The sequence below is a fragment of the Aptenodytes patagonicus genome, chromosome 17 (genome assembly GCF_965638725.1).
Source record: "Aptenodytes patagonicus chromosome 17, bAptPat1.pri.cur, whole genome shotgun sequence".
NCBI lineage: Eukaryota > Metazoa > Chordata > Aves > Sphenisciformes > Spheniscidae > Aptenodytes > Aptenodytes patagonicus.
In genome coordinates, this window is record NC_134965.1 from 11,572,205 (window position 1) to 11,596,152 (window position 23,948).

Sequence of the window (23,948 nt, forward strand, 5' to 3'; positions counted from 1 at the left end):
TGGAATTAAAATACAGCTTTTAAATCCATTCCTCTTCAAGGGTCCAGAGTATTTCTGTGGTTATGGCTCAAGACTTTACAGATAAAAAGATCTGCTAGAAGTCAGAACACGATACAACTGTCCTCAGGCTACGTTCAGACCATGACTTTTATCACAAGTCCATCTTTAGTTTTAAACACAGCACGTGTCCAAAACCTTCTCCAATATTCAGATCCACGTGGTTCAGGAGAGGAGGCTTACTGCAACAAACATCTCCAGCACTTGGTTAACTACACTGCTAAATAGAACACAAACTTCATGTACTGTCCACGTAGAACTCCACTCTTTCCATAAAACCAAACTACAAACACCCTCTTTAAAATGACAACAGGGACATTCAGCTTTTGAAACAATCTACTTTAACAGGAATCTTTTCTGATTTTGTATCTCACAATATTCAAAGACATGTTGGAGAACTTGCCACTTCTCCCATACAAGAACTATTTCCCAGCATATGTCCAAACCTTACCTAGTTCCGTTAGCCTCGACGACTGGAAACAGACTATGCTGTTAGACAACATATTCTGTTGCTCTGACTACTGTAAAGGACGTATCATTGATCTCGCACTTGTAAACCATACCTCATGGCTCTCTTTTAGACTCAGAATTTTCTATCTCACTAAAACCACGCATCTTAAAATAAGGACTAGACGTTAGATCAGAAGTATATATCCTCACCCATGAAAGCAATCCCATTTTTGTGGAGAAGTTCTGGTAGTTTAGGGTTCTCAGATGCATGGCCCCAGCCAGCCCATACAGCCTGCAGAAGAAAATAACATAATTAACTCTTTGTTTTAGTAAAACAAGCAAGTGAGCAGAAATAGAAAGCATGCAGATACTTCAAGTCTTTCTTTTCCTCATTGAAAACAGCCTCATAACATTCATAAGCCAGACCAGCATCCTGAACTACGTGGTACGCTTAGTTTAAAGGGCTAGTGTCCTGCATCTTGTAGACAAGTCAAAGGCGGCTGCCAAAGCAAGCTGTTGAAGAGAAACTAAGTGTAGGGAAGTGACAGGGTGAAGGGAACCTTCTATCTCCTGCAGATATTCATACTGGGAAACCCACTGCATTGTAATATGCATTGCCTTTTGGTGCTAGTATAGGTTTGTAATTTCAATTTCTTTGACCTGTCTTTTTCCCCAGAAATAACTCATAATTTAAGGAGAAAAGATTGCTTAGTGTTACCTCCCGTTTTGAAAACTATCTTTGACACTTCTCACCTGCACTGGAATCCGCTTAGCAATATCAAGAATGAGTTCCACATTTGCATAGTTGTTGTTGTTCGGTCCTCCTGGAACTGGGACGTAGTGATCTGCCATTTTAATATACTCTGCAAACACAAAGGTGGTCTCATTCAGATTGCAAATGTAATAAACGGTACTTGGTCTAAAACTCCCTAAATCTACAGTACTGGAAATACTTAATCTCCTCTCAGAAAAATCTGTTACTTGACAGAACGGTACGTGATGCAGTAGACATACATTCAACTTCTTGCATCCTTGTGGGCACACGGGTCTGTGCAAGGAGAAGGTTGTGCACCTTCACACTCTTCACAACTCACCTGCATTTGCTTTCAGATCCTCAGGAGTCACCATGACAACAAATCTGATTGCCCGCTCATTTCGAAACATCTCATAGGACCAGCGTCGGATGGATCTCATGCATTTCACTGCTGCAATGCCATTATTTGCTATCAGGACCTGAGTATGTTAGAAGCAGGGATGAGATAGAGTCTAAATAGCACAAAACTCTAAACAATAATGAAAACATTTTTTTCTCTGCAGACTCTTCATCCAATTTTGGGGCTGTGCAGTTTCGTTACCCAGCATTCAATTCAGCAAGAACATTTAATGGCCCATCAGTCAATTCAGAAATCAGCTCTTTCTCGACCATAAAGACTTTAATGTATTATACTTTGTTTGGATTAAAGAGCAGAAGGACACATGAGAATAGGCATAACGAGTGGTTAAAACATTCAATACCTGAAAGTAAGAGACCTCATCCATTAAACGATCATATATTTTTAAATACATTTCTTAGTGTTTTTTCCAGTCTGCTTTTGTTGTATCTGTCTATAAATCCTTCTGTATCAGCAGAAGTGCTCTAGCTCACTCTATTTTTTTTCCTGTCACACTAAGCTAAAACAATGGGATGTTTATTTATCACATATAAAATAAAATGGAAACAAAATGATTACAGGCAGAAGTACAACTTTCAAGTTCAGGAATACTAATATTTCTATATCTGCAGTGTACAGCCTTATATAGAGAGAATCATAGCTCAAGAGAAGGGAACAAAATGCAATATGCTAAAGTCAAAAAGGTCAGTAACTTACCTTTTCAATAACTTTATTCCCTCCAAAACGAGTAACAAATTCTGCTGGAGAAGCCACAGTGAAATCCCGCTGCACATCAACTTTCTTCCTGTCCCGGCCTTGCTTTACAAGGTGTAAACCAGACATACTGGGCCTAAGGCAATTTGTGGGAGACAGAAAAAAGCAACTTGGCAGTGCAGAGGTACGCAAATAGAAGACGATATGTGAATAATTTGTAAAGTTCCCCTTGACCGTGTTCCCCAAGCAGAATCACTCCTTGCCTCCAGACCACTGTGGCGCCTGGTCCTCAGCTTTTACAGCGATGACTTTGTTTTTTAAATAACTTTCAGTTATCTCTCTGCAAAAGCCAGGTTATCTGGAGAAATTCTGGTTATGCTAATATATAAATAGGTAAAAATATTGCTGCCCAACACAGAACAACAATACTCCACCCCATTGCTTTCGATTCATCTAGGAAAGCTGGGAAATGACAACAATGTTTTCTGGCTTTGGTGAAACAAACTACTAAGATCAGACTCCATCAAGAAATCCTATTTGGGATCCACAGCAAGTAAGTCTCCAGGTGTAAATGAGAGACTCTGCTACCCTTTTACAAGCATTTTCCACCATCCAGTCTTAGATATCTTCCTCAAAAGTTCTGACAGCTAGAGGACAAATTAATCACGTTACTTCTACTACAAGCAGTGAAAGCCAATTTTGTGTCTGACAAGATCAACTCTGTGCTCTGCCACCGTCTTTCTGTGTGGGAATGGGACAGTCGCTTCCCTTTCTTAGGCTTCAGCTTCCTCAGAAGTGACACATGGATAAATCACCCTTTGCTTTTGCAAGTACTACAGGATTTGGTTTGCCAAAATTTACAAAGCTGAAATTGTGAGAGGAAACTCAATAGAAAAGCAAAGACCTACTCTTCACACCATGCGTCTACCGTAGTGCAGCATGACCGTGGCAATAACAAGATACTTGTTATTTTAAAGCTCCTGAAGCTTTACCTCTCGGGTCACCCCACAGTTTACCCATTTTTCTTACTGTATTTAGCACGTTTTTCTTAACAGGTTCCTTTCCCACGAACACACTGAAGTCCTTACCCGTGCCACCACGCAGGATTACAGAACCTGTCTGTAGGAAGGAGAGATGAATATTGGGAAGGTATTTAAAAAACTACTCAATGCTTTGGAAAGACCCAAGTGCAACCAAGGGGATCAGTGCCACTGGAGCAGCTGTGTAACTGGCAGCATCGGTCCCCAGGAGCCACACAGGCCCTGCTGGCTGCTCTTCGGCCATGGGAAACCCATCAGGAACCTCTGACCTAATCAGCTGCTGAAGTGCTGATACCATTGAGCAACTCCACTGGGAAATGGGATGGGATGTGGCAGAAAGTGACTGGAATTGCTGGGGGAGGGCACGAAGGACAGCAAGGACAAGCCAAGTCACGCACAACATCTAGAGGTCTCCTTTTAAACACAGCCACCAAAGGCAGGTAGCCCGAGATCTGTACCTGTGAAGTTCACTGCCCCACATGAGGTTTAGAGCATCCTGGCTTGAACGAGTTGCTGTTAGAGGTGCTTGGTGACAGCCTGAGAGGAAACACACAGATTCCCCCTCACGTTCCCTCATAAATACGTTACGGCCTATGAAGATTTACCCATCTAGAATGCAGACCCTCCTTAACTCTTCATCAGGAGCACAGTAACACCACAGGCCAGTAGTTTGACTAAAAAATTTGCTGACGAAAGAAGCCCTGAACAAACTGTAGCTAGTGTCTGGTTTAAATCCAGATTCTTCTCTTACCCACCTTTCCTATGAACGATCATGGTACTAACACAGACTGCACTGGACTTTGCAGTACACATTAACAAAAAGGATCTTGACCCATATCATCCAGCACAACCTAGTCAAAAAAGTATATGCCAAATCCCAGTATAACCAACCAAGAACTGTACTAGAATGAAAGGTGATCTTTCAGGTAAGGCAAGATCAGTGCCCAGCTCTGACCATAAAGACATGTTTATCTACCACATGCAGGACGGAGTGGATCCTTCCCTGCCTCTCTGCCTTCGTGCACACCATCTACTTTGGCTGTGACGTCCTACTGCGGCACAACCCTGACATTGTGAGATTTTCCAGAACAGCAAGAAAGCATATTTACAGCACTTGAAATTCAGATCCTGTGTTTTGCATTAACACATCAATCCTTCTCTCCCACACATGAGAAATTCCCATGACAAATGGCCATGCTGGTAGAGAACTTCAAGTTATGGTCTTGCAAATGCTGAGCTTAACTGGGAAGTGAAAACCTGTTTTAAGCACAATGAAAGAGACTTTGAAGCAATCCATGAAGCCAAGAGTGGGAGAAGTAAAGGTAACAGGAAAAACAAGACCAATAGGGTGATTTTAAAGCATGCTAAAAAAAACCAGATGCCTATCTCCCAGTGATATTCTGGGACATATAATGGCTGCACTAGGTCAGACCAAAGTACATCCAGTCTAGTAACTTGTCTCAAGTAAGAGCTGCTAGCTGATATCCAGAGAAGGGCATAAGAACAAGTTAAGTGTGCAGAGGTTCTTCCCCCGTGTACTTTCCCTTCCAGTGAGCTACACTTTCAGAGATAGACATCACCATTGAACTTAAAACTTGTCCCTGTCAGCAAGAGTTCACAAACTGCTCTGTGATAATCTCAGCCCAGGAATTCAAGGACAGGAGCCAACAGGCAGGAAAAAGGGGAAAGGTGTAGTTAAGGTTGAATTTCTACTAAATTGATGTATTTAAAGAGGGTCAGAATCTATGGCACGGCAAGGAAGGAGCAGAGTCCAACAAGTGAGACAGGTTTATTCATTGCAGGTTTATTGAGAGCAGTCTCAACAAAAATAGAAAAAAGATAAAAATCTTGGGGTCAGAACCTGTGAACATGTATGAATATGAACTATCCTGTCAAGTTGAAACTACTACACACATGAAGATACCACTACAGATAAAATGTCAACAAAACCAGAGGTTCATCATGCAGAATAATGCACAAACACTTGCGTATAAGCAAGTGTAGCTCCATTTAATTTGTGACAGTAAGCATACCAAGAACATTAAGTTTATTTGCTAATAACCACAGGCTGCACATTATAATTAAAACAGGAGAGAGTTTTTCTTTTTGCAGGGTAAGATGAGGTAGAAGTTGGGCAGCAAGGAAGAAAGAACACCGAGCTCTAAACAAAACAGAATAAATGCTGAGTTAGTAACAGTCATCCCTATTAATCACCAGGTCACAACTGCAATGTTTTGTTACAGAGGAACCTTCAAAATGCTCATCTATCCTTCAGTTTATAGAGGTTAGAAGTTGTGCAGAATCTCAAACTTTAACACTGATTCCCCACTAAGATGTATTCTAGCACCTTTCTTACAGACTGCATGCACAGATACCTCAGTCACTGGTGAGGTTTCAGAGGATAAAATTAACATGGAAAAATATCAGTATGCATTTCCAGTACAAAGTGCCCAACGGCCTCAGTCCAAGACGGCTGCTGCTATGAGGAGACAATCGTATCTGTAATTCTTACCTTTGCAGCATGTGATATCTCATTTCCTGACTCTGCTCTGCTGAATCCTCCATGCTGTCTCAGTGAAGGAATTAACAGATTTCGGGCTTGCCTATGACTCGTCTAGTGTAGCTGCTGCTATTTTATTTTTTTCAATACTGCAGCTCAAAACCCAGCAGGAGAAAGCTGCAAAGAGCCTCTTGCACTCATGCGGTTCTCCTTGAAGCAGTGGCGCTTCCCAGATTGCTTCAATCTTTTAACCTTTGTCCCTTGCTTTCCACCACCCCTCTCTCTCAGTCACTCTTCCCGTGACGCAGCATGCACAGAGAGGGTAGCAGCTTCCCTCTTCTGCATTCAGAGGAAAGCAGCTGATCAGGAAAGAGAGAAAATGATCTACAGGTTACGTAATCAGGCTTAACACACAGCACCGCTGCTGCAGCTCACACGATGCACAGTGGCTGTTTGCAGCAATGGTCAGCCCCAGTTCACGCTCCCCACAACGGGGGTCACGCAAGGAAGCAGAGACTGCACAGCTTCCCCACGCGATCCGTCAGCGTCCAGAGGAACCCTGCACGGCTGGCCACACAACTGCGCCGGGAGCAGGCGAGCACCTCCTCAGCAGCTAGCTTTGTGAGAGCGAAGGAGCAACTACAGGGGCCAGTTAGCCTGAAGAATTCAATCAACATGTAGGATTTAATACCAGACTTTCACAGTGGGTGGGGAGATGACAAGGAAAGCATTTCCAGGGCTGCAGAGAAGAAAGTCAGATGCACAGTTCGTACAGGCACACAGAGCACAGTGGTGATCCAGACATGAGACAACAGATCACACTGGACACTAGCTTGGAAACTGGGAGACCCTGGACGAGTCACTTAAAGTTTTCTGTGCCTCTGTTTCTCCACCTATAAAAAGGAGATGAGATCACTCCAAGTGCTATAGGAATAAGTATCCTTACAAGCAAAGTGCTACAGTACTGCAGGGTCCAATAACATCGCTGGAGAAAGGAAGAATGTTTACTCAGTATCGAGCACATGCAAAAACATAAATTGCAAATTTGGGGGTAGGGAAAGGATAAGCAAGGGCAATGACTACAGCAATAGTAACGATCAAACCTGGACTGGAACTAGACACAGCAACTGGATTACGTTTTTAAATTTCATGACATTTGGGTCTGTCCTGCTGTAGGGCCATATCCAGGTAGCACAGCTTTAATTTGATGCACACACATTCCAAGAGTCTGAGCAAAAGCCATGCAATCACCCAGGAGGGGATCGCTCAAAAAAGGGAACAAGTACCCGGAGGAAAAGTGTCACATTAACATGATGACAGTATGCAACCTTGAGCCCTGAAGGGCAGGTGAGGTCACTGCAGGAGACAGGGAACTAAGAATAGTACGGGCGATATGAGCGACAATGTGAGCGATGACCAACAGCAAGTGCCATGTGTCTGATAAAGTGCAGGCAAACCATTCTGTGAGGATCTAATTTCTTCAAGCATTGTCAGCAGAAGGGTAAGGGACAGAAACACACTGTGGCACTGAAGGCGGCAGTCGCAATGGAAATAAATCTCTTCACCAGACAGCAGAGACAAGAGATACCAGGGAAAGAACAGAGTTTAAACAAACAAAAAAACCCAAGATTACATATCTGCCTAATAACTAAATGCCTCTCTCACGGGTCAGCCTTTGTTTCCTCTTTGAAGAACTACTCAAACTACCGAACTGTGACATATACAAGAAATTACCCATTTAATTCATTTTAAAACATAACTATGCAAGAAAAAGCAACTTGTCTTGAAATATTTTCCAGCACTGGCTCCATCTCGAGAGGCCTCCCACCACACCACTTACCCAGGCATGGTACAGATCCCCGCTCCCAGCCCACCGGAGCAAACTCAGGGTCCCAGCCTCCCACACCCCAGCACGCATGACTCCGGCCATGGAAGTCTGCTCTCCCAGGTTCTCCAGGCTCCTACTTCCCTTCACCTCTGCAGGGAGGCTACCACAAACCCACCATTTCACCAGTTCCAAACAAGCCATCATAAGGGTAGAGAACTGTGAACCTACAGACTCTGCTTGATAAAACCTGTGTCACTTTCTCTTCTGGTCATCACTACGTAAGACCAGCAAAACCCAACAGACATTCAGTGACTCTACTGGATATGTATTTCATGTAGAAAATGGTATATTTCATCATTTTCAAAATAAAATACTTGCACAATCTAGGGTTCCATTAGATTTCCTCAGTTTTTGATCCTGATTCAAGATTAAAATTTATACACAGTATAACTGAAATTTTATTTTTCAGGTTTTGTGAAAACGGTTTCCCAAATACTTGCCCGTGCTCCAAAAAACCTCACCCACAGCCCCCAATCCAAACAGTTTCTGACCATTGTAGCTGCAAGGAAACAAATCCTACAGCTACACACAGCTTGATGTTAGAGGAGCAGCTTCAGCATTGGTTAAAAATATTCACCGTGCCTTCTACCAGCTGAATTCACTGCTACGAAATCAATGGACACGATTTGCTGCAACATCCCTACAAAAATATGCTACACACGGATGTGTCATTCTGATACAATACTTACCAAACGCACACACACACTACAAAGCTCGTTTCCTAAACATAATACTACTCAGAACGCAAATGGCAAATATCATATGAAAACCATCCCCCTCTTTAGACCCTAGGCCTGCTGTTAGACAAAAGGAAAGCCTGTGCAGTTCTCTTCTGTTCTAGCCTCCAAGAAAAAAAGCATTCATTACAGACACATACCTGACGCACATCGCAGCTAGGAGCCTGCATTGATCCCAGCACTGTAACATGCCAAGTGCTATCAGTGACGTAGCAGTTTATTCCAAAGGCAGTGATGCATTAGCTGGCTTGTTTGAAAGGCAGCCTTAAGGAGACTGCAGCACATACACACACGCACACACACAACCCCCGAGAAAGGATTTTTTTTCTTCCCCTCCAGATTAGGCCTGTAAAGGGTACGGAGAGAGGGCAGCTCTCATCATCAATTCGGGCTGTATGTTTTGTAAATATGTAAGCGCTGATGTGAGCGTGTATCTATCTGGGTGGTAAGACTCAAGCCAGTTGAAGCATCCGCAAGATCTGCTCCAGTTTTAGATCTGCTCTTGCAACCTACTTCACAAAAAGGCAGAGAGAAAGAGCAAGCATATACGTAGTCCAGCAAGCAATGCATAATTCTGCAGCTGAAGTAAATGGTTCACTATGTCTCGGGTAATAGGCACTGGGAGGCAGCTATCTGGACTTACTCAAAGACAGTTTTTGCCTGCAATTTTAAAGAGACAGAACAGCTGGCTTGAATGCAGACACTGCCGGAAATCAGTGCTTCAACCTATAAATAAAAAAATTTAAACTCAACTCAGCTCTGACAAAGGATTGAGCCTAAGGATTTCAGGAAATTAAAAAAAGGATGCAGCACAAAAAACAAAAACAGCGCTCTCCCTACTCCCTGGCTAAGTAACTTCACTTTCATGCTAACGCAGATTTTGAACAGCCATCGAGGCAGGTCTTTAGCCTAAAGCAGTAACTTTGGTTCCAGAACTACAGAGCCCAAACTGGCACAAGATGCTAGGATTCCTCTCAAATAACCAAGTACCAACAGCTGCAATGGATGCAGATTTTAAGTGCTGAGACACTTGTTTGTCAGATATTTTCTTTTCCTAAACCACATAGCTGGCTTTTTATCTGCTGTGCCCTATGCATTTTAAACTGGACCATACCCACAGGATGCACACACCAAAACACTGGTGTTCCTTGCAAATTCCAAAGCAACACAACAGCTGTTATTATGGGAGGGAACCTGATGATTTAAAGCTCACTGAGCTCCTCTGGATCACACACTCTTATGTACTATGATCAAAACCACTTCACTCCTGAGGCTCTTCAACATACCCTGTGACCCATTCCCTCTGACTCTTCCTTCCAAGGTATTCTGCACTCAACTTTGAGTCTCATGCTTGACAAGCCTCTAGCCTCCTGCACGCTCCAAGTCCCTTCCTTCTTCTTCAAATTTATCTTTCAGAACCCATTTCTTCATCATGTCCTTCCCACTTAGACCCATGGCACCGAATTTTCACCCCTCAAAAATACCCAGTAAATCCAAATGTCAATCCAAATAAATAGCCAAATTTAAATCTAACTGATATCCGTACTCCAGTTCCTAAAACCACAAAGTACTGAAAGATCTTTACTTTTACATCCTCATGAAGTAGAAAATTCCACACGTTCCTGGAGCAACAGCCTAATGCTCTCCAGGTCAAGCCCTGCCACCAAGCTAAAAGTTATTAACAACAACAGTAAGAGACAGTTCTGCAACTGAGAAGAGAGCAGAATTGAAGTCTTTGGCAAGGAGCCATCCCAGCGCTCTTTGACAAAGTTCAAGTGTTTAACAGATCTGATCTGCGTGAACGAGAGAATGTATCTTTTTTACCAACCAGAATTAAGGGGGTAGGTGAGGGAGTTTTGCATAAAATTTATCACTGAAAGAGGTTTTGCCTAGTGTAAGAGAATCCTGTACAGAAAGCACGGTGCAGCCCATTTCAGCTACTAGTCTTACAGACAGAGTTACGATACGGAGTCAAGAGATGCAAGTTATTCCCTAGCCGGGAGATTCTTTGCTTTCCCTACCTGTAATAGGTTTAATGACACTTCCTCTTTTCCCAGATTTGTTGCAAGCCTACATTCATTGACAGCTTCTCCTGCAGCCACTGAAGATACAAGCGCTAGGCCGTGAGGGGATTCTGCAAAAGCACTTGTCTTTGAATGCCTTTGCTACACATCCCAGTCTGGGTGAAAAGCGAGGGCATTCAGCAAAATACAGGAGGGGGCCCTGAAGTATTCTGATAGGGACAAAGTATACTTCATCATCTTTTCAATTAGAAATATCAGATAAGTAAGCAAGTAGGAGACACTGTCACCACTGTGGTATCTCAGCCAGCTAATCTTTGCAAAATCTCCCTACAAATTACTGAATTTAGAGATGTTTCCCCATGTTAACTTAAGTCAAAGGGAGTAAAATATCTGTTACACCAAAATAAGAAGAATGCTACTTTTGAGAGGTATGCAGATGAAAAGTCCTTTAAAGTGTATTTGTTCACCAAACAGAGTAGCTTTCAGAGAAGAAAAAAGTTATAATTCACAGGTCATCAGTATAACCAGAAACAGCTAGGAATCCAAAACACCTTACAAGCTGCTTCTTCAACAGATACAGGAGGAAATTCAACTTTTCACTCCAGGTGAATCAGGTTCAAAATATAAATCACAACATCACTCACTGGCAGCAGCGGTAACAAAAGGTAAATCCTTCGTTTTGGCAGGGATTCCCTGAAGATGCACAGCTTTATTTCAGTAACTTGCAGAAACACGCAACAGTATCACTCTCCCCTATCTGCTGAGCCAACAGCAATGGATCGCATGCAAAGGAAAATGTCTCAGCAAGCAGCATGCAATTCCAGTTTCATTAACAGCCTTCTGGTCTGCGAGATGCAAACCCATGCAAGTCGCCCCACACAAAAACCTCAGCAGCACCATGGCAACTGATAGCACAGACAGCAGAGCAAGAGGAGGAGCCCTCCACTCCAGCAGCGGCCCCACAGCCAGGAGTATGCAGAAAGCCTGGAACGGGAAGGAATCGGTTCAGCAAAGGAGAAATCCTTTTCGATGCAGCTGGGCCAGTCTCGGACACGGCAGTGAAAGCATCAGCCTTGCAGACACTAAAGCATACTTGTACTTCTATGCACACACTTGTGCATAAAATTACAGCGGCACTTAAAATTTTATGAGATCAATGCTCTATAGTGTAATCTCCTAGCCACAAACAGTCGGACTGGAAAGGAATTTTTTTAAATCCAAAACAAGCTCGAAAGGGTCCTTTCTTTCTTTTAGTACTCTCTGCGATCACTCTATGACTGGTTTCTAGGCAGGCACCCTGTCCCAGTGCCGGGCTGGGCGTACTCAACACACTACTGTCCAGACTAAAACTGAGGTGTTCTTCCAAAATTACTTTAATAGATGATTAGTTGTTCTTAAGCATCTCAATAATTTATTGAGACTATTTACTGAGAAGTCCAAATACTGTTAGGTGCTAAAGGCTAAAGTCTCTGCTGGCTTAATATCAGAGGTAACAGCTGAGCTACTTCTAAAAATTTGGCTTTCAGTTGATGCAAGTGGATTGTCAGGTGACTTTGTACACCCATTTCATTGCTTATGAAACCAGAGCCCTGATGATAAATTCAGAAGACATGCAGGATTTATTCTATTTTAAACAAGAATTTGATATAAGATACCATCTTTGAGGCTAGGAATTAAATTTAGCAATAGTCAACAAATATTAAACAAAACAAACAGACTCAAAGTACTTTCCAAGTGGCATTTATAGAGAAGTTACTTAGTCTACCACTAAAACTTCAGAAAGGAGCATAGCAACTGTCTAGCAGCTCACTACACAGCAAGCAAAAACTGTACCCCAACAGGACTACTGCCTTCGGTTGGAAGTGCTGACGGAAACTTCTGAACTCAAAGACAACACAATTATGCCTGGAAGCAAAAAGATAAAGAAAAAACAGTATGTTTGGTTTTATTACCTAAAGGTGCAAAATGCAACAAAGAGTAAATTTTGTTGATGTAGACTGTACACAAGCAGAGTATTTTCTTTAAGAACACTCATTTCCAATGTTAAATGCTATAACTAACAGAGTGAGGAGGACATTTGCATGATTTTTATTACTGATACTCTTTAAATAAAGCACAACTACAAGCAAGAAAAGAATCAGAACATTTTAATCTGCACGGTTACTCTTCCAACACACAGTTTCTGTTAAGCGCTGATGTACCACACACCAATTTAAAGTTCATTATCAGAGCATAGCTTTCTCAGTCCTATATAGTAGCAGCCAACTGGCACAATCAAAGGTCTTCATAGATCTCTAGTGGTATGGAAGCCTATATTGTACAACCTGTCCCAGCAAGACTGTCTTTAGCAACAGCATAAACACTTAACATGATCAATAAGGTGATAGATGGAACAGCACAGAGCACACACAGTCTGCATGCTCAAATGAAGAAACATGAGTTGGCATACAGACTACCCATAGCTGGGTCAGGATATATCGATTAGACATCACAACTCCGTCAGACAATAAGGCTCTCAGCAATGTTTTCCAGCTCAGACAGGAGACCTGCAAATCTCAGGTACTGAACATATGCCAAACAGTCTACTGAAACACCTATGCTTCATGAACTGGCTATGTGATGTCACTTTTTACGGGGGTCTAAGAGCAAGAGAGGAGCAGCAATGCCTGTTACTACAGCAAAAGAGGCTCTCAGATGACCAGATGTGTTGTGAGGCATGACTGCCATGAGATTCCCATCGTGGCATCAGAGGCTCGAGCATCTTTCACAAATATAGTTAATATGGCCTCTAGTAGAATGAGCTGCTTTGCTATAAAACAGCACGAACAGGACAGTTCATGAGAGCTGATGACCAAGGAAGAGCATTTCTAACTATCACAGTCATTTTAATATTGACATAGTGCTCCTCAGAGGGGTGAAAATCTGCTTGGGATGTCAAGATAAGCGCTGGAACAGCCCTTTGCACAAAAGGTACAAACGATCACTGGCACTGAATACTATGGGATGGATTAGACAGTCTTACATTCAACCACCACAAAGCAACAACATGGAGTTTAGAGGAGAAAGGAAGTTTTACTGTCTGAACTTCAGTGACCTAGGATTATGAGAGGAAAAAACAACTTGATCAGATGGCTGACAACCCTACTTTCCAGCTCTCCTGTGCTGTAAGAAGAAATCTCTTTTCTCTAGCCATCAGAGCAACAGACTTACTACCTGACATGCTCTATGAAGAGGTAAAAGGATAGTTTAGATACACTCACAAACCCTTTTTCAGCTAAATTCTGGATTTTAGACATAATTGTTCTCTGAGAAGGACTTCTCTGCAGCAAAGCCCCTCACCTCAAATACAAGCTATCTCTATGTTTAGCTGACCAAAATCTCCTCTGTGAAACTAACCAGCAAATGGAAAGATTTTTGGCAACCTCTTCAAAAAGATACGCTCCCTTGGACCTGCACCTTGTTTGACCCACTAGTCAAACTGTACAGAACTCCCCATGAATTTATCTTTGTCACTTTAGAAAACGTTGTACCTTTGTGATTACCAAAAGGAAGCTGGAAGCAGTGTGTTCCATTAATTCACTGTCACAGAGTGACTTCAGGCAAGTTGTTGAACTTGTCTTTGTCTCAGTTTCTCCATCTGTAAACATTATTTGGAAATCTTTTGATGAAAGGGACTACCATCCTGGAAAACTATTTCAATTCATCTTACTTTATCTTAGAAAAACAGCCTATAATGCTGCAACTTGTTTTATTTGAACTGGCATTTCTCTCCAATTTAACTGAAAGTCAAGTACCCTCAAAAGAGAGTGCCAAAGTAAGCAAGTTACAACAGAGGTGCTCAAGGTTGCACACCTATTGCATTATAGCTCTCCGATGCCAGGGAGTGTCCTAGAAGTTGTTTGATTTTCTTGCTCTCCTATTGTCTATTTCCACACTAATGGTTATGTGTTCATCCAGTTTCTTCTGTTCCTAAAATATATATAGTTCCAGGGCTAGATCTTTTCCTGCTTCAAAATTACCTTTTATGCTGCCAAATTATTGTAACTGGCAGTCACTGGAAAGGTAATCTCCTTTAAATTTGCGTTAAGATTTTCCCTCTGTTATATTAGTGCCAGCTGGCTAAACATGTCCATCAGTATGACCATAACAATTCTGTAAAGTATTGACTACTATCCCCCTTCTGCCCCAACCCAGAGTCTGCTACGATTTGTTTTCAGAGGCTGTGTCCCTAAAGTGGGAAGGGAACCACCAATAAAAGGACAGATTAAAATTCCTTAGTCTGCACAAGCAGAGAAACCAGTAAAACAGAAGAACATGGTTAAAGGATTAGCTGGTCATATAAACATCTCCTACTGGTCAGTAAAAGCCAGAAGCCTTTTTGGAACCAACCATTTCTTCAAAAGCGACAGATTAGAAGTAGTGAGGGATTGTTCAGTAAAAACTATAGTGGGATTCAGACTGTCCTGTATGTTCCTGGAATGGGACAACACCTTTTAAAAAGGCAGGCAGAAGGAGTAGCTCAAGAGGAGGTTCTTCTAGATTTGGTTCTGACCATTGGGAGGAACTGCTGGGAGAACCTGAGGCTGAAAGGCACCAGAACAAACAATCACGAACCTATTTGTAAAGAACTAGCAGACAAAAAGGCAGTAAGTTACATCCAGCTGGAAGACATCAAGGACAAATCTTCTCTAAACAAAAATGCATTTGCTCCCTTACATGCTAAAAAGGCTTGCAAACAGGGGACTGTCAATTGCTGCAGTAAATTTGGATGTTAGGAATACTTTTGACACTGTCCAAAATTACATTTCCATAAATAGAACAAGTGTACATGAAACAACCGCAGGGTAGTTGGTGAGCAACTGTTCAGTTAAACTGGAAGGATGTAAGAAGCGGGGCTTTGGGAAGGATCCATTCCAACACCAACACTGTTTAACATTTTCCTTTTAAATTCATCAGTTATGAGGTTACCATCAAATGGATGAACGACTGAGGATGCTTTGAAATCAAGAATCTAATTCTAAAGGAATTTGACAAGGTGGCAAAGTAACCTGAAACGAGCAGCTGCAATTCAGTAATGACAATTGCAATTACTACACCTAGTATAACTTTACCCATGTCCAGTGTGGTGATTGTTCATGGACTGCTGCTCCCCCGGTACAATACCTCCTCACTCTACCCACGCTGCTCTACCGACAAAGCCTCAGGTACAGTACTGCGTACAGGTCTGGGCACCAGACTTCCTTAGTATATGGGAAACAAAAGAAGGGGACATGGAAGAGTGAAGCAAGACTGATCAGACACCGAGAAACTGTCATCTGCACACACACTGAGAAATACAAGATACCTAGCCTATAACAGAGAAAATCCCAATGGGCACATCCCACTAGTGGTATGCAAATCAGCAACACCGTAAAAATAAAGGGGCCTTTTGACAAGGAAATATTAACACCAATTAATATTAATACCAATCTTTTCTTTAACCATCAACAAAATTTTCTCTATCCAAAACAAAAAACATTCCAAGCGATATGGAGTCATCAATCTTACCCAGGGGTCCTGCCAATTCTTTGGCTACATATAAAGCATCAAATCCCATACAAAGACAAAATAAGCAAATAACATCCTTGTTCTCAACAAACACGGCCCATCTAAAAGACATATACAAGTGAAAACTTTAAAGATCTCAGTCAACACATTTCAATTTTCTGAAAGCCGGGGCAAGAGACAGACAGTATAAGCAAGCCCACCGTAACACTCAACAGCTGAGATGTCTGAACAGTGCTTAAGGAATTTAGGCACAGATAGTTCATTAAAACCAATGGCAAATACGAGTTTGATACAGATAAACATGCAAGAGGTCATTTTGAAACAAAATGCCAGAAGCTGTCTTGGCACAACAAAAACATTTGAAGCCAAACCTGGATATAAAGTTGAATCTTTGGATTATCTTTGGAATGGATGGGGTAGAAAGACTGAAGACTGAATGAGTACTATTTTATCCGTACCTCATATGGCTTGCCAGGCCATCTTGAGCATTAGAAAGTCCTAGATCTGAAAGGGAATCCGAGCAGACAGATACAGGCGACAAAGACCTCTCTTTCTCCTCTAGCAGATCAAGTTTCACCAAGGAGCTTGTCTCATCTTCTGAGTTATCCTCTGACACAGAGCCAATAATAAAGCGAGAGTGAGCGTTCACCTCCAGGGGTTTAGTGGGTTGGGAAGACTCTTCCATGGCTCCTACAAACTGGGCTCTCAGCACTGTAAGGGGCAAAAGAAAGCAAAAAACCCAAAACTTGCTATTGCAGAACAATGAAGAGGACAAAGCAAGGTTCACTTCTGATAGGAAACGCCATGTTAAAACACCATAGCTGAACCCAGATAGGAGTCCAGGATCAAGAACAGTTACTTCTGCTACAATCATTGACTCTTCTGTTTGCACAAGGACTATGAGGTCAAAGCAGCTGGTCATTCTGATCTGTTGCAGAACCTGCTAGTTTAGACAAAGCTGCAGTAGTCACTTAAAAGGAAAAAAAAAAATCACATACAAATACATGACTAGAAATCCAAAATTTTTGTTCTACGACTCTTCTTTGGTTAGTTAGTTATTGGTGATATTTAAAACCTGACTGGTTGTCCTGGGCAACCTGTTCTAGCTGACCCTGCTTAAGCAGGGGGTTGGACTAGATGATCTCCAGAGGCCCTTCCAACCTCAGCCATTCTGTGATTAAAAATTTGTATTTCAACACTGGGACTCATTGTGCTAGGTACTGCACATAGCATCATTTACTGCTATTCAAATGATGGATTTTATTGGTCAAAAATGTCCTTTTCCCAGGCCTTGCCAGGTGCAAGACACATTATCTCTTACATTCTTTCAGAAAACCTCATGTTTCTTAGGATTCTTTTAGGAATCTGAGCTGATCTACCAAACTCTGGGAAGCAGATCCAGTGTAATGGCCAGCAGCCTGCCAGCCAGGTGGGGCTAGGCAAAACCTAAGAAGTGTTCAGCACACGAGCCCACCTCCAACTGTGGTCAACAGCAGACACTTGGACAAGAGAAAAAGAACGGGCTGAACATATAGTTTGCCTCCCCAAAATATCATCTCAGCTTCCCATGCCAAGAACTCAAGCCAGAATTGCTACCTTTGGGCTTAATGGCATGAAAAGTTCCTGACGCAAAGTGAGTAATTTTGAGGTTTTCACTTAGAGAAGCATCCACAGATTCTGGAACAACTACAGGATTAACTGAATATCTTATAAAAAACAATTCTCTAAAGAGTTCTCTATGCATATAACAGGTATAACACAAGCAGCAATTATTTTTAAACTTCTTCCACATACTGTTGTGCCATCTGCTTTATCCTTAACCTCAAAAGATCAAGCTTTAGGAAGACTTCAATCTTCAAAGCTCGTTCAAGTCTGAGGAGAAGTCACCACCAGGATGACTTTAACAAATCTAACGACCCACCACTGTCAAAGTGAAAGGTCTCACTCCATTCATACCCACCTCTTCCCTTCTCTGCCCCAGCTATGTGTTCACACTGCCTACTCCCCACCAGCTCTGGTGCTTTCCAGACCACCTTCTGATCTGGTTCAACAAAATCATCAGAACTGTAACCAACAAAACAAGAGAACTTCCTGCGAGGTTAGCAAGTGGAATTGGAGCAGCAAAGGGAGCGGATGGGAAGACACTGGTAAGTAACGATGTGGACAGAAGCGAAACTTCCCCTCTTTGGCAGCAGTGAGCTGTCAGACTGGCTCAGCCATCTTCTGTAACTTCACCCTGACTTAAAACTCTTGGTCTCAGGTCATCCGTGTCAATAAGGGGATAGTACCTACTTTATGGTAATATACTGAAACTTAGTGGCATGATTTACAATTGTCAGAGGAAAATATAAAAGTTCAAGTCTCCGTTTTCCATTAAAAAAATCATTACATAGAGAAGAATCCCTTAATACGGGGAATTGAGTATCAAAATTAAGTGTTGTTCCAACAGGGAATGAATGTATTTTCTTCAAAATTAAAAAAAAAAAAAATTTCAACTGAGAAAGAAAGAACATGACAGATAGAGAAAACAAAGGAGCATCTCACAGCACAAAGACAGGTGGGATGGGTAAAAAACATTTGATACACCCTGCTCTGCCTGACTTCGATGCACTTATATGACAAGTACACACAGCTGGAAATCACATCATTATAAAATTAGGACTGCTTATGCACTAACCTCTTGTTATTCTTGCAATCTGAGCAGTTATCCACTTCCAAAATGAACTGCAAAAGAAAAGAATTAACAAGTAAATATAATTGTTATGAAGAATACTCTGTGTTTGTTTTCCCGACTAGGAATCAGTGAACACAAAACTGTTGTGGGGAAAAAAAAGAAACACACAAAACAGATTAGATCGCTTGCTCCAGGTCACAAGAGTAAACCAGGAACTGAACCTGCGATGTCCAAGTCAAGCCACGGCACCTCCTGCTAGTCCAGTGTTCTGGCAACTTCTGAGCAATGTGCTAGCACACACCTGATCACCCCACATATATTTTAGTTCTGTTTCTAAAAGAAACTACGCTTTGTGCCAGTGCTATCTACTTATGTCAATTTTTTTTCCTCTGTCAACTTCTGAATCTGCTGGCCAATTTCAGCTGAATTTGATGGTCAAGAGTAAATCCCAATGATAACTAGAAATCTCGTGAAAAACTGGTGGCTAGAAGACACAGCTGACATACCATATTTTTACATGAAAAAACCAATAGTTTACCTGTGAAACACACTGTGATACAGCAATACAGACAAGGACAAGACAAGGGGACATTTATCTCAGGGCCTCGTTCTCCCAACAGGTACTTCACTATGCAGAAAGGACTGGTTTGATACCCTTAACTCTCACGCCGCATTGATATCCCAAACCGGTGGGAAAACCTCATCAGTCCTGCTAATTATAGCCATGTTATACCAAGTACAGGGATGCAGCATAATTGGTTTGATATGAACATGACAGCTTCCATCCAGTACACAAGCAAAACTGGACCACAAATAGGACACGATCATAGTTTTAATTAGAGCACAGACAAGGAATTTATAGACAGTGCAATCCTTAAACACTATGCTCTTTCTTTTCATCGGTAACTGAGAATTAAAAACTGATCCAACTGGCTTATGCACTTTTACCATCAATGTACTTGACTGAATTATTTAGATCAAACCCTATGTTGACATCACTACTCCCACAAACTCCAGTTTCACTGGGGCCACGGGCAGTTCATTTTAGAGAGAGACGTACTTAACCATTTTATGACTGAAAAGCCACAAATATCTGTCCAACATAGGCATTAAAAGGGTGAGTCGATCCGCCTTTTTGAGGGTAGAGATGGAGAAGAAGGGGAAGCATGACTGTAAAGTCTGCATACCTATCTGTGACGTGCAGAAACTAAACCATACAAGAAGATTTCTTTAACTGAGGTGCTTGGGCAGGACTTATAGCTCAGATGATAGCACAAATTTAATCAAATTTTGTTTGTGCATGTAAACATGAAGATAATATTTACGTTTATATTTATCCTGGCATCAGATCACTCCTACAGAATTTCATCCAGATGGATTTACTGTTGGTACAATTACCAGCGCTGAAGAATCTGGGATACAGCCAAACTAACTTCAACCCTTTCTTAACAAAGAAAAACTTAAGAACTTATAGTTAATAAGCAAGTTTCAAGGCTTTTTTTTTTTTCCTAAGCAGAGAAGGAAACAGAGGAACAGGCAGTGAAGCGTTTCACTCAAATACTCCATGAGAAAGCATCAAACCAATGCCAAGGCTCCTGATCCCCAATGCCACGCTCAAACAACTTGACTCAAACATCGTTTGTACAACTCGGTTCAAAAGCAGTTAGTTACCCATGAAGCCCCATTCAAGTGCATTTACCAATGCACTTCCAACCCCTTGTAGTCCAGTCCCAAAGTCATGAGTTCCGCTAAAGTTTTGCAATCAACTGGTAACTCAACATTGCATTGAATTAGACATAAGCTCAGCTTGTTCTCAGTATGCTCAAATTCGTTATTCATATTTAAATTAATTTCAGCATCGTCTGGGGCCAAATGAAATGCAGACTTTCTCAGAGATCTCCCCACAGAAGCCTTTCGCTTTCAATGCTGCAAACAGGATGCGCAAGTCTCAGCAAACCTCTGCACACTGTATTCACTATAGCTTCTAACACAGCATCCAGCTGACCACCGAGACAACGTTCATGTACCACTAACCTTAACAGATGTACTGTTTAGTTTTAATAATGTTGAACTAGACCCGAAAAAACAAAATTGTCTGGCTCCTCAACTGTATGCAGCCCCTACACTTATTTTTGCAGGCGTCAATAGCCTGTCAAACAAGTTAACTTTTGCAGAGAGACAACTTTTTGCTGAAAAAAAACCTAAGTTACAGAAGGATGCAGATTGAGAATTTGATCCTGCAAAGATTTAAGAACAGGTAACATCACACACTCCGAGCATGTTCAGTTACACAAACGTGTTAAATCACAGTTGAATCTTAACAGAACCTGAGCCACGCTGTCCTCCCTCCTCCTGAAGAAATCAGCTCACATTAGAGGTCTGAAGATACACAGCATTTTCCTAACTCCCCACCTCTGCAGTTAATAAGTTATTTAAGATGCAAATTGTGTTCACACTACAAGCAATGAAAATTCTGCAATCCAAATTCAAAAAGTAACGTATCTAGTTTTGCCTGAGGTGAAACAAAACCCAATTCACTTCTCCACAGCTCTACTACTATCATTAGTAAAATTTTTGGCTTGCCAGTGAAACGCACATGTAAAAATATTAGACTTTAGAAGTTTTTGTAACTTTAAGATCATTTTTATTATTGTAAAATACACCTAGGCATGAAACTCACATAATGTCAGTTGGAAATTGTTTCTAGTTTTTTCAAACCACCCCATTCTGAAGATAATTACACTACTGAAAAGAACATTATTATTTCAGTGAAAATGAGTTGTAGGTTCTTTCAAAGACTCAGAATAGCACCTCTACGATATTGATAAGTCACATAAAAAGGAAATTAACAAGAAGAGTTTTATTTAAAGGTCTCCTCTTTAAAGCCCAGGGATCTGTGGTATCGCTAATCAACACAAATAATTTTAAAACAATGAAATAGAGGTGTACGTTCACCACCCTAACTGAATAAACACGGGTAACAGAAAACAAAGGAACAAAAAAGGAAAAAACAAAGTAAAAATAGATGGTATACGTGTAACAAGTTGACTACTTAATCTCTTTTACTGAACACACTAAATCAGTGACATGCTCACCTACACCAGGACTGACAGTGAGCTTCCAGACCAGGAGAGGGCAAAGAGATGATTTTTGCGCCAAGACAGGCCACCAAGCATCAAACCGTTTACCTGCAGAGCTGCTCGCCTGCGTTCTTCTATCAGGCCACCTGCCGACGCATTTTAAGACTCGCTCGGTCTCAAGACTTCGCCAGCCTGTATCTCTACGCAACCGGTGGGCCGCTACTCAAACCCTGCTCCACCTGAGCCATGCCTCCCGGTTAATAATTGGGCATTGCTTAACTTCCTACCCTAAAATGTTCTCGGCAAATATCAAACACCCTACGAAGTTCTTTTGCTTCTTCTGTACTGAAAGGTACTTCACAAACCGTATGTCCACAGGTTAGAAGTTCTAGTTAGTTTTCAGATTTACTGTATCAACATTGGAGACGTAAAGCTAAACGTACAAGTGGAATACATGCTTCCTAGGTCTGCTCAGGTAAAACATGTCTGTCTCACTTCCAAAAAGAACATAAAGACAAAAACAGAGCCTATATTTACAGCTATCCCAGTTTGCGAAAACACTCAAGACACTGTCTAAATCCCATTATCTTTGAGAGAATTAGGCATAACTTAAATGGTTTGCTGACTATTTACAGCCTGCTAAATTGGACCAGACTACAGTTATACTTTGGATTATTTTTTAACGTGGTGTATTTCAATTTAAAACTTTCTCAGGAAAATTTAAGAGACACCACCACGAAAGGAGAGGCGAGAATAATAATTCGGTTTGCTCTGCAAATCTGCTTTTACAACTTTATTATTTTTGAGAACCCCGCAGCACCTTCAGAAGGCATTCCCAGGGGCTCCTTTCAGCCCCTCTGAAAAACCAGGCCCCAAACTCTTCCCTCAAGACCTCCCAATCCCGTCAGCGATGGAAGAAGGATGACAATAAAGAAGAGGGATGCCTAAGCTGGCAAAGCGAGCGCCTCACGCTCTTAGTCCTACGCCGATTCGGTGGCTCCAACGCACTCGGTTTTATTTTTTTGTGAATTAGCTGGCTCGCAGGAGGCAAAGCCACAACCAACTTGTTGTTCCGCGCTGGAGCGGCAGCCGGCGCAACCAGCAGGTCCGCGGAGGCAGGCGGGAGGTGCGCGGGGCGGGGGGGGGGGGAGGGGGACGGGACACACCCGGCAGGGCCACACGAGCGGTCGAAGAGCAGCACACGGGAACCACACGCCCCTGGCGCGGCACGACTCGCCGCGCGGCGGATCCGCAGCGGCGGGGCCGGCCCAGACCAGACCGCGCTCCGGCGCGGGCAGCAGCGAGGCACCGGCGGGAAACCGGCCGGCTCTTCCGGTCGGCAGGAGCGGCTCCGCGCCGGGCGGCCGCCCGCGCCGCGTCCCCGCGGCTGGAAACCCCCTTCCCGCCCTCCGCGCGCGAAACGGGACCGCCTCGGGCCGCTCTCGAGCCGAAGGCGGACCCGGGTCCGCCCGCAGCCCACGAGCACCGCGCCCGCCCCGCTCGGCGCCGACAAAGCCGGCGGCGCTCCGCCGCCTCCCTCCGGCGCGGCGCGGCCCGCGCTCCCCCGGGCCCCGGCTCCGCGGGCTGCCGGCCCCGACCCACGCGCGCCCCTCCGGCCCTCCAGCGCGGCGGCCCCCATCGCGCGGGCTCCCGGGCCCCGCGGCGGGCCCGGCGGGGCGGGGCGCTCACCTCAGGGTGCCGGGTGCTGCGGAGGCGCGGCGGGCCCCCGGCCTGGCGCTGGGCGGCGGAGCTGGCGGGGGCGCGGCGCGGCCCCCCCATTCACCGCCCGGCCCCGCCCCCCGCGCCCGGCCCCGCCCCCCGCGCCGGCCCCGCCGCCGCGGTGGTGTGATGCGAGAGGGTACCTCAGGTCAGGCACCTCTAACCCCGCCCCTCCCGCCCCCGGCCCCGCGCCGCTCCCATTGGCTCTCGGGGGGAACACAGCGGGGGGCGTGACCAATCAGGCAGAGCGCCCGGGGCGTGGCCAATGAGGAGATGCCTATGGCCTGAGCCGCCGGCTCGGCGCGCCCACTGGCTGCCCGCGCGGGGGAGGCGCTGCTGGCTGGGCTTGCTCTCACACACAGACACA

General features: G+C 43.4%; 1 protein-coding gene across 14 annotated transcripts in view; it reads right to left on the reverse strand.

Moving 5' to 3' along the window:
• Positions 1 to 23,948, reverse strand: part of ACACA (acetyl-CoA carboxylase alpha) — a 153,150-nt gene that overhangs the window by 116,834 nt on the left and 12,368 nt on the right. For 4 of the 14 annotated variants that reach the window (XM_076354484.1, XM_076354485.1, XM_076354481.1 and 1 more), the window contains 7 exons: positions 18,786 to 18,832; positions 16,567 to 16,819; positions 12,395 to 12,466; positions 2,376 to 2,508; positions 1,602 to 1,740; positions 1,261 to 1,370; positions 718 to 799 (listed from right to left, as the gene is read on the reverse strand). In XM_076354484.1, the coding sequence (XP_076210599.1) occupies positions 718 to 799; positions 1,261 to 1,370; positions 1,602 to 1,740; positions 2,376 to 2,508; positions 12,395 to 12,466; positions 16,567 to 16,793 (763 nt within the window). In that variant the 5' untranslated portion in view covers positions 16,794 to 16,819; positions 18,786 to 18,832. Of the gene's footprint in view, positions 1 to 717; positions 800 to 1,260; positions 1,371 to 1,601; positions 1,741 to 2,375; positions 2,509 to 3,401; positions 3,452 to 5,924; positions 6,806 to 8,677; positions 8,824 to 12,394; positions 12,467 to 16,566; positions 16,820 to 18,785; positions 18,833 to 23,551; positions 23,600 to 23,948 lie in introns of those variants that run through there. The other 10 variants (XM_076354487.1, XM_076354486.1, XM_076354493.1 and 7 more) reach the window with 7 other exon arrangements.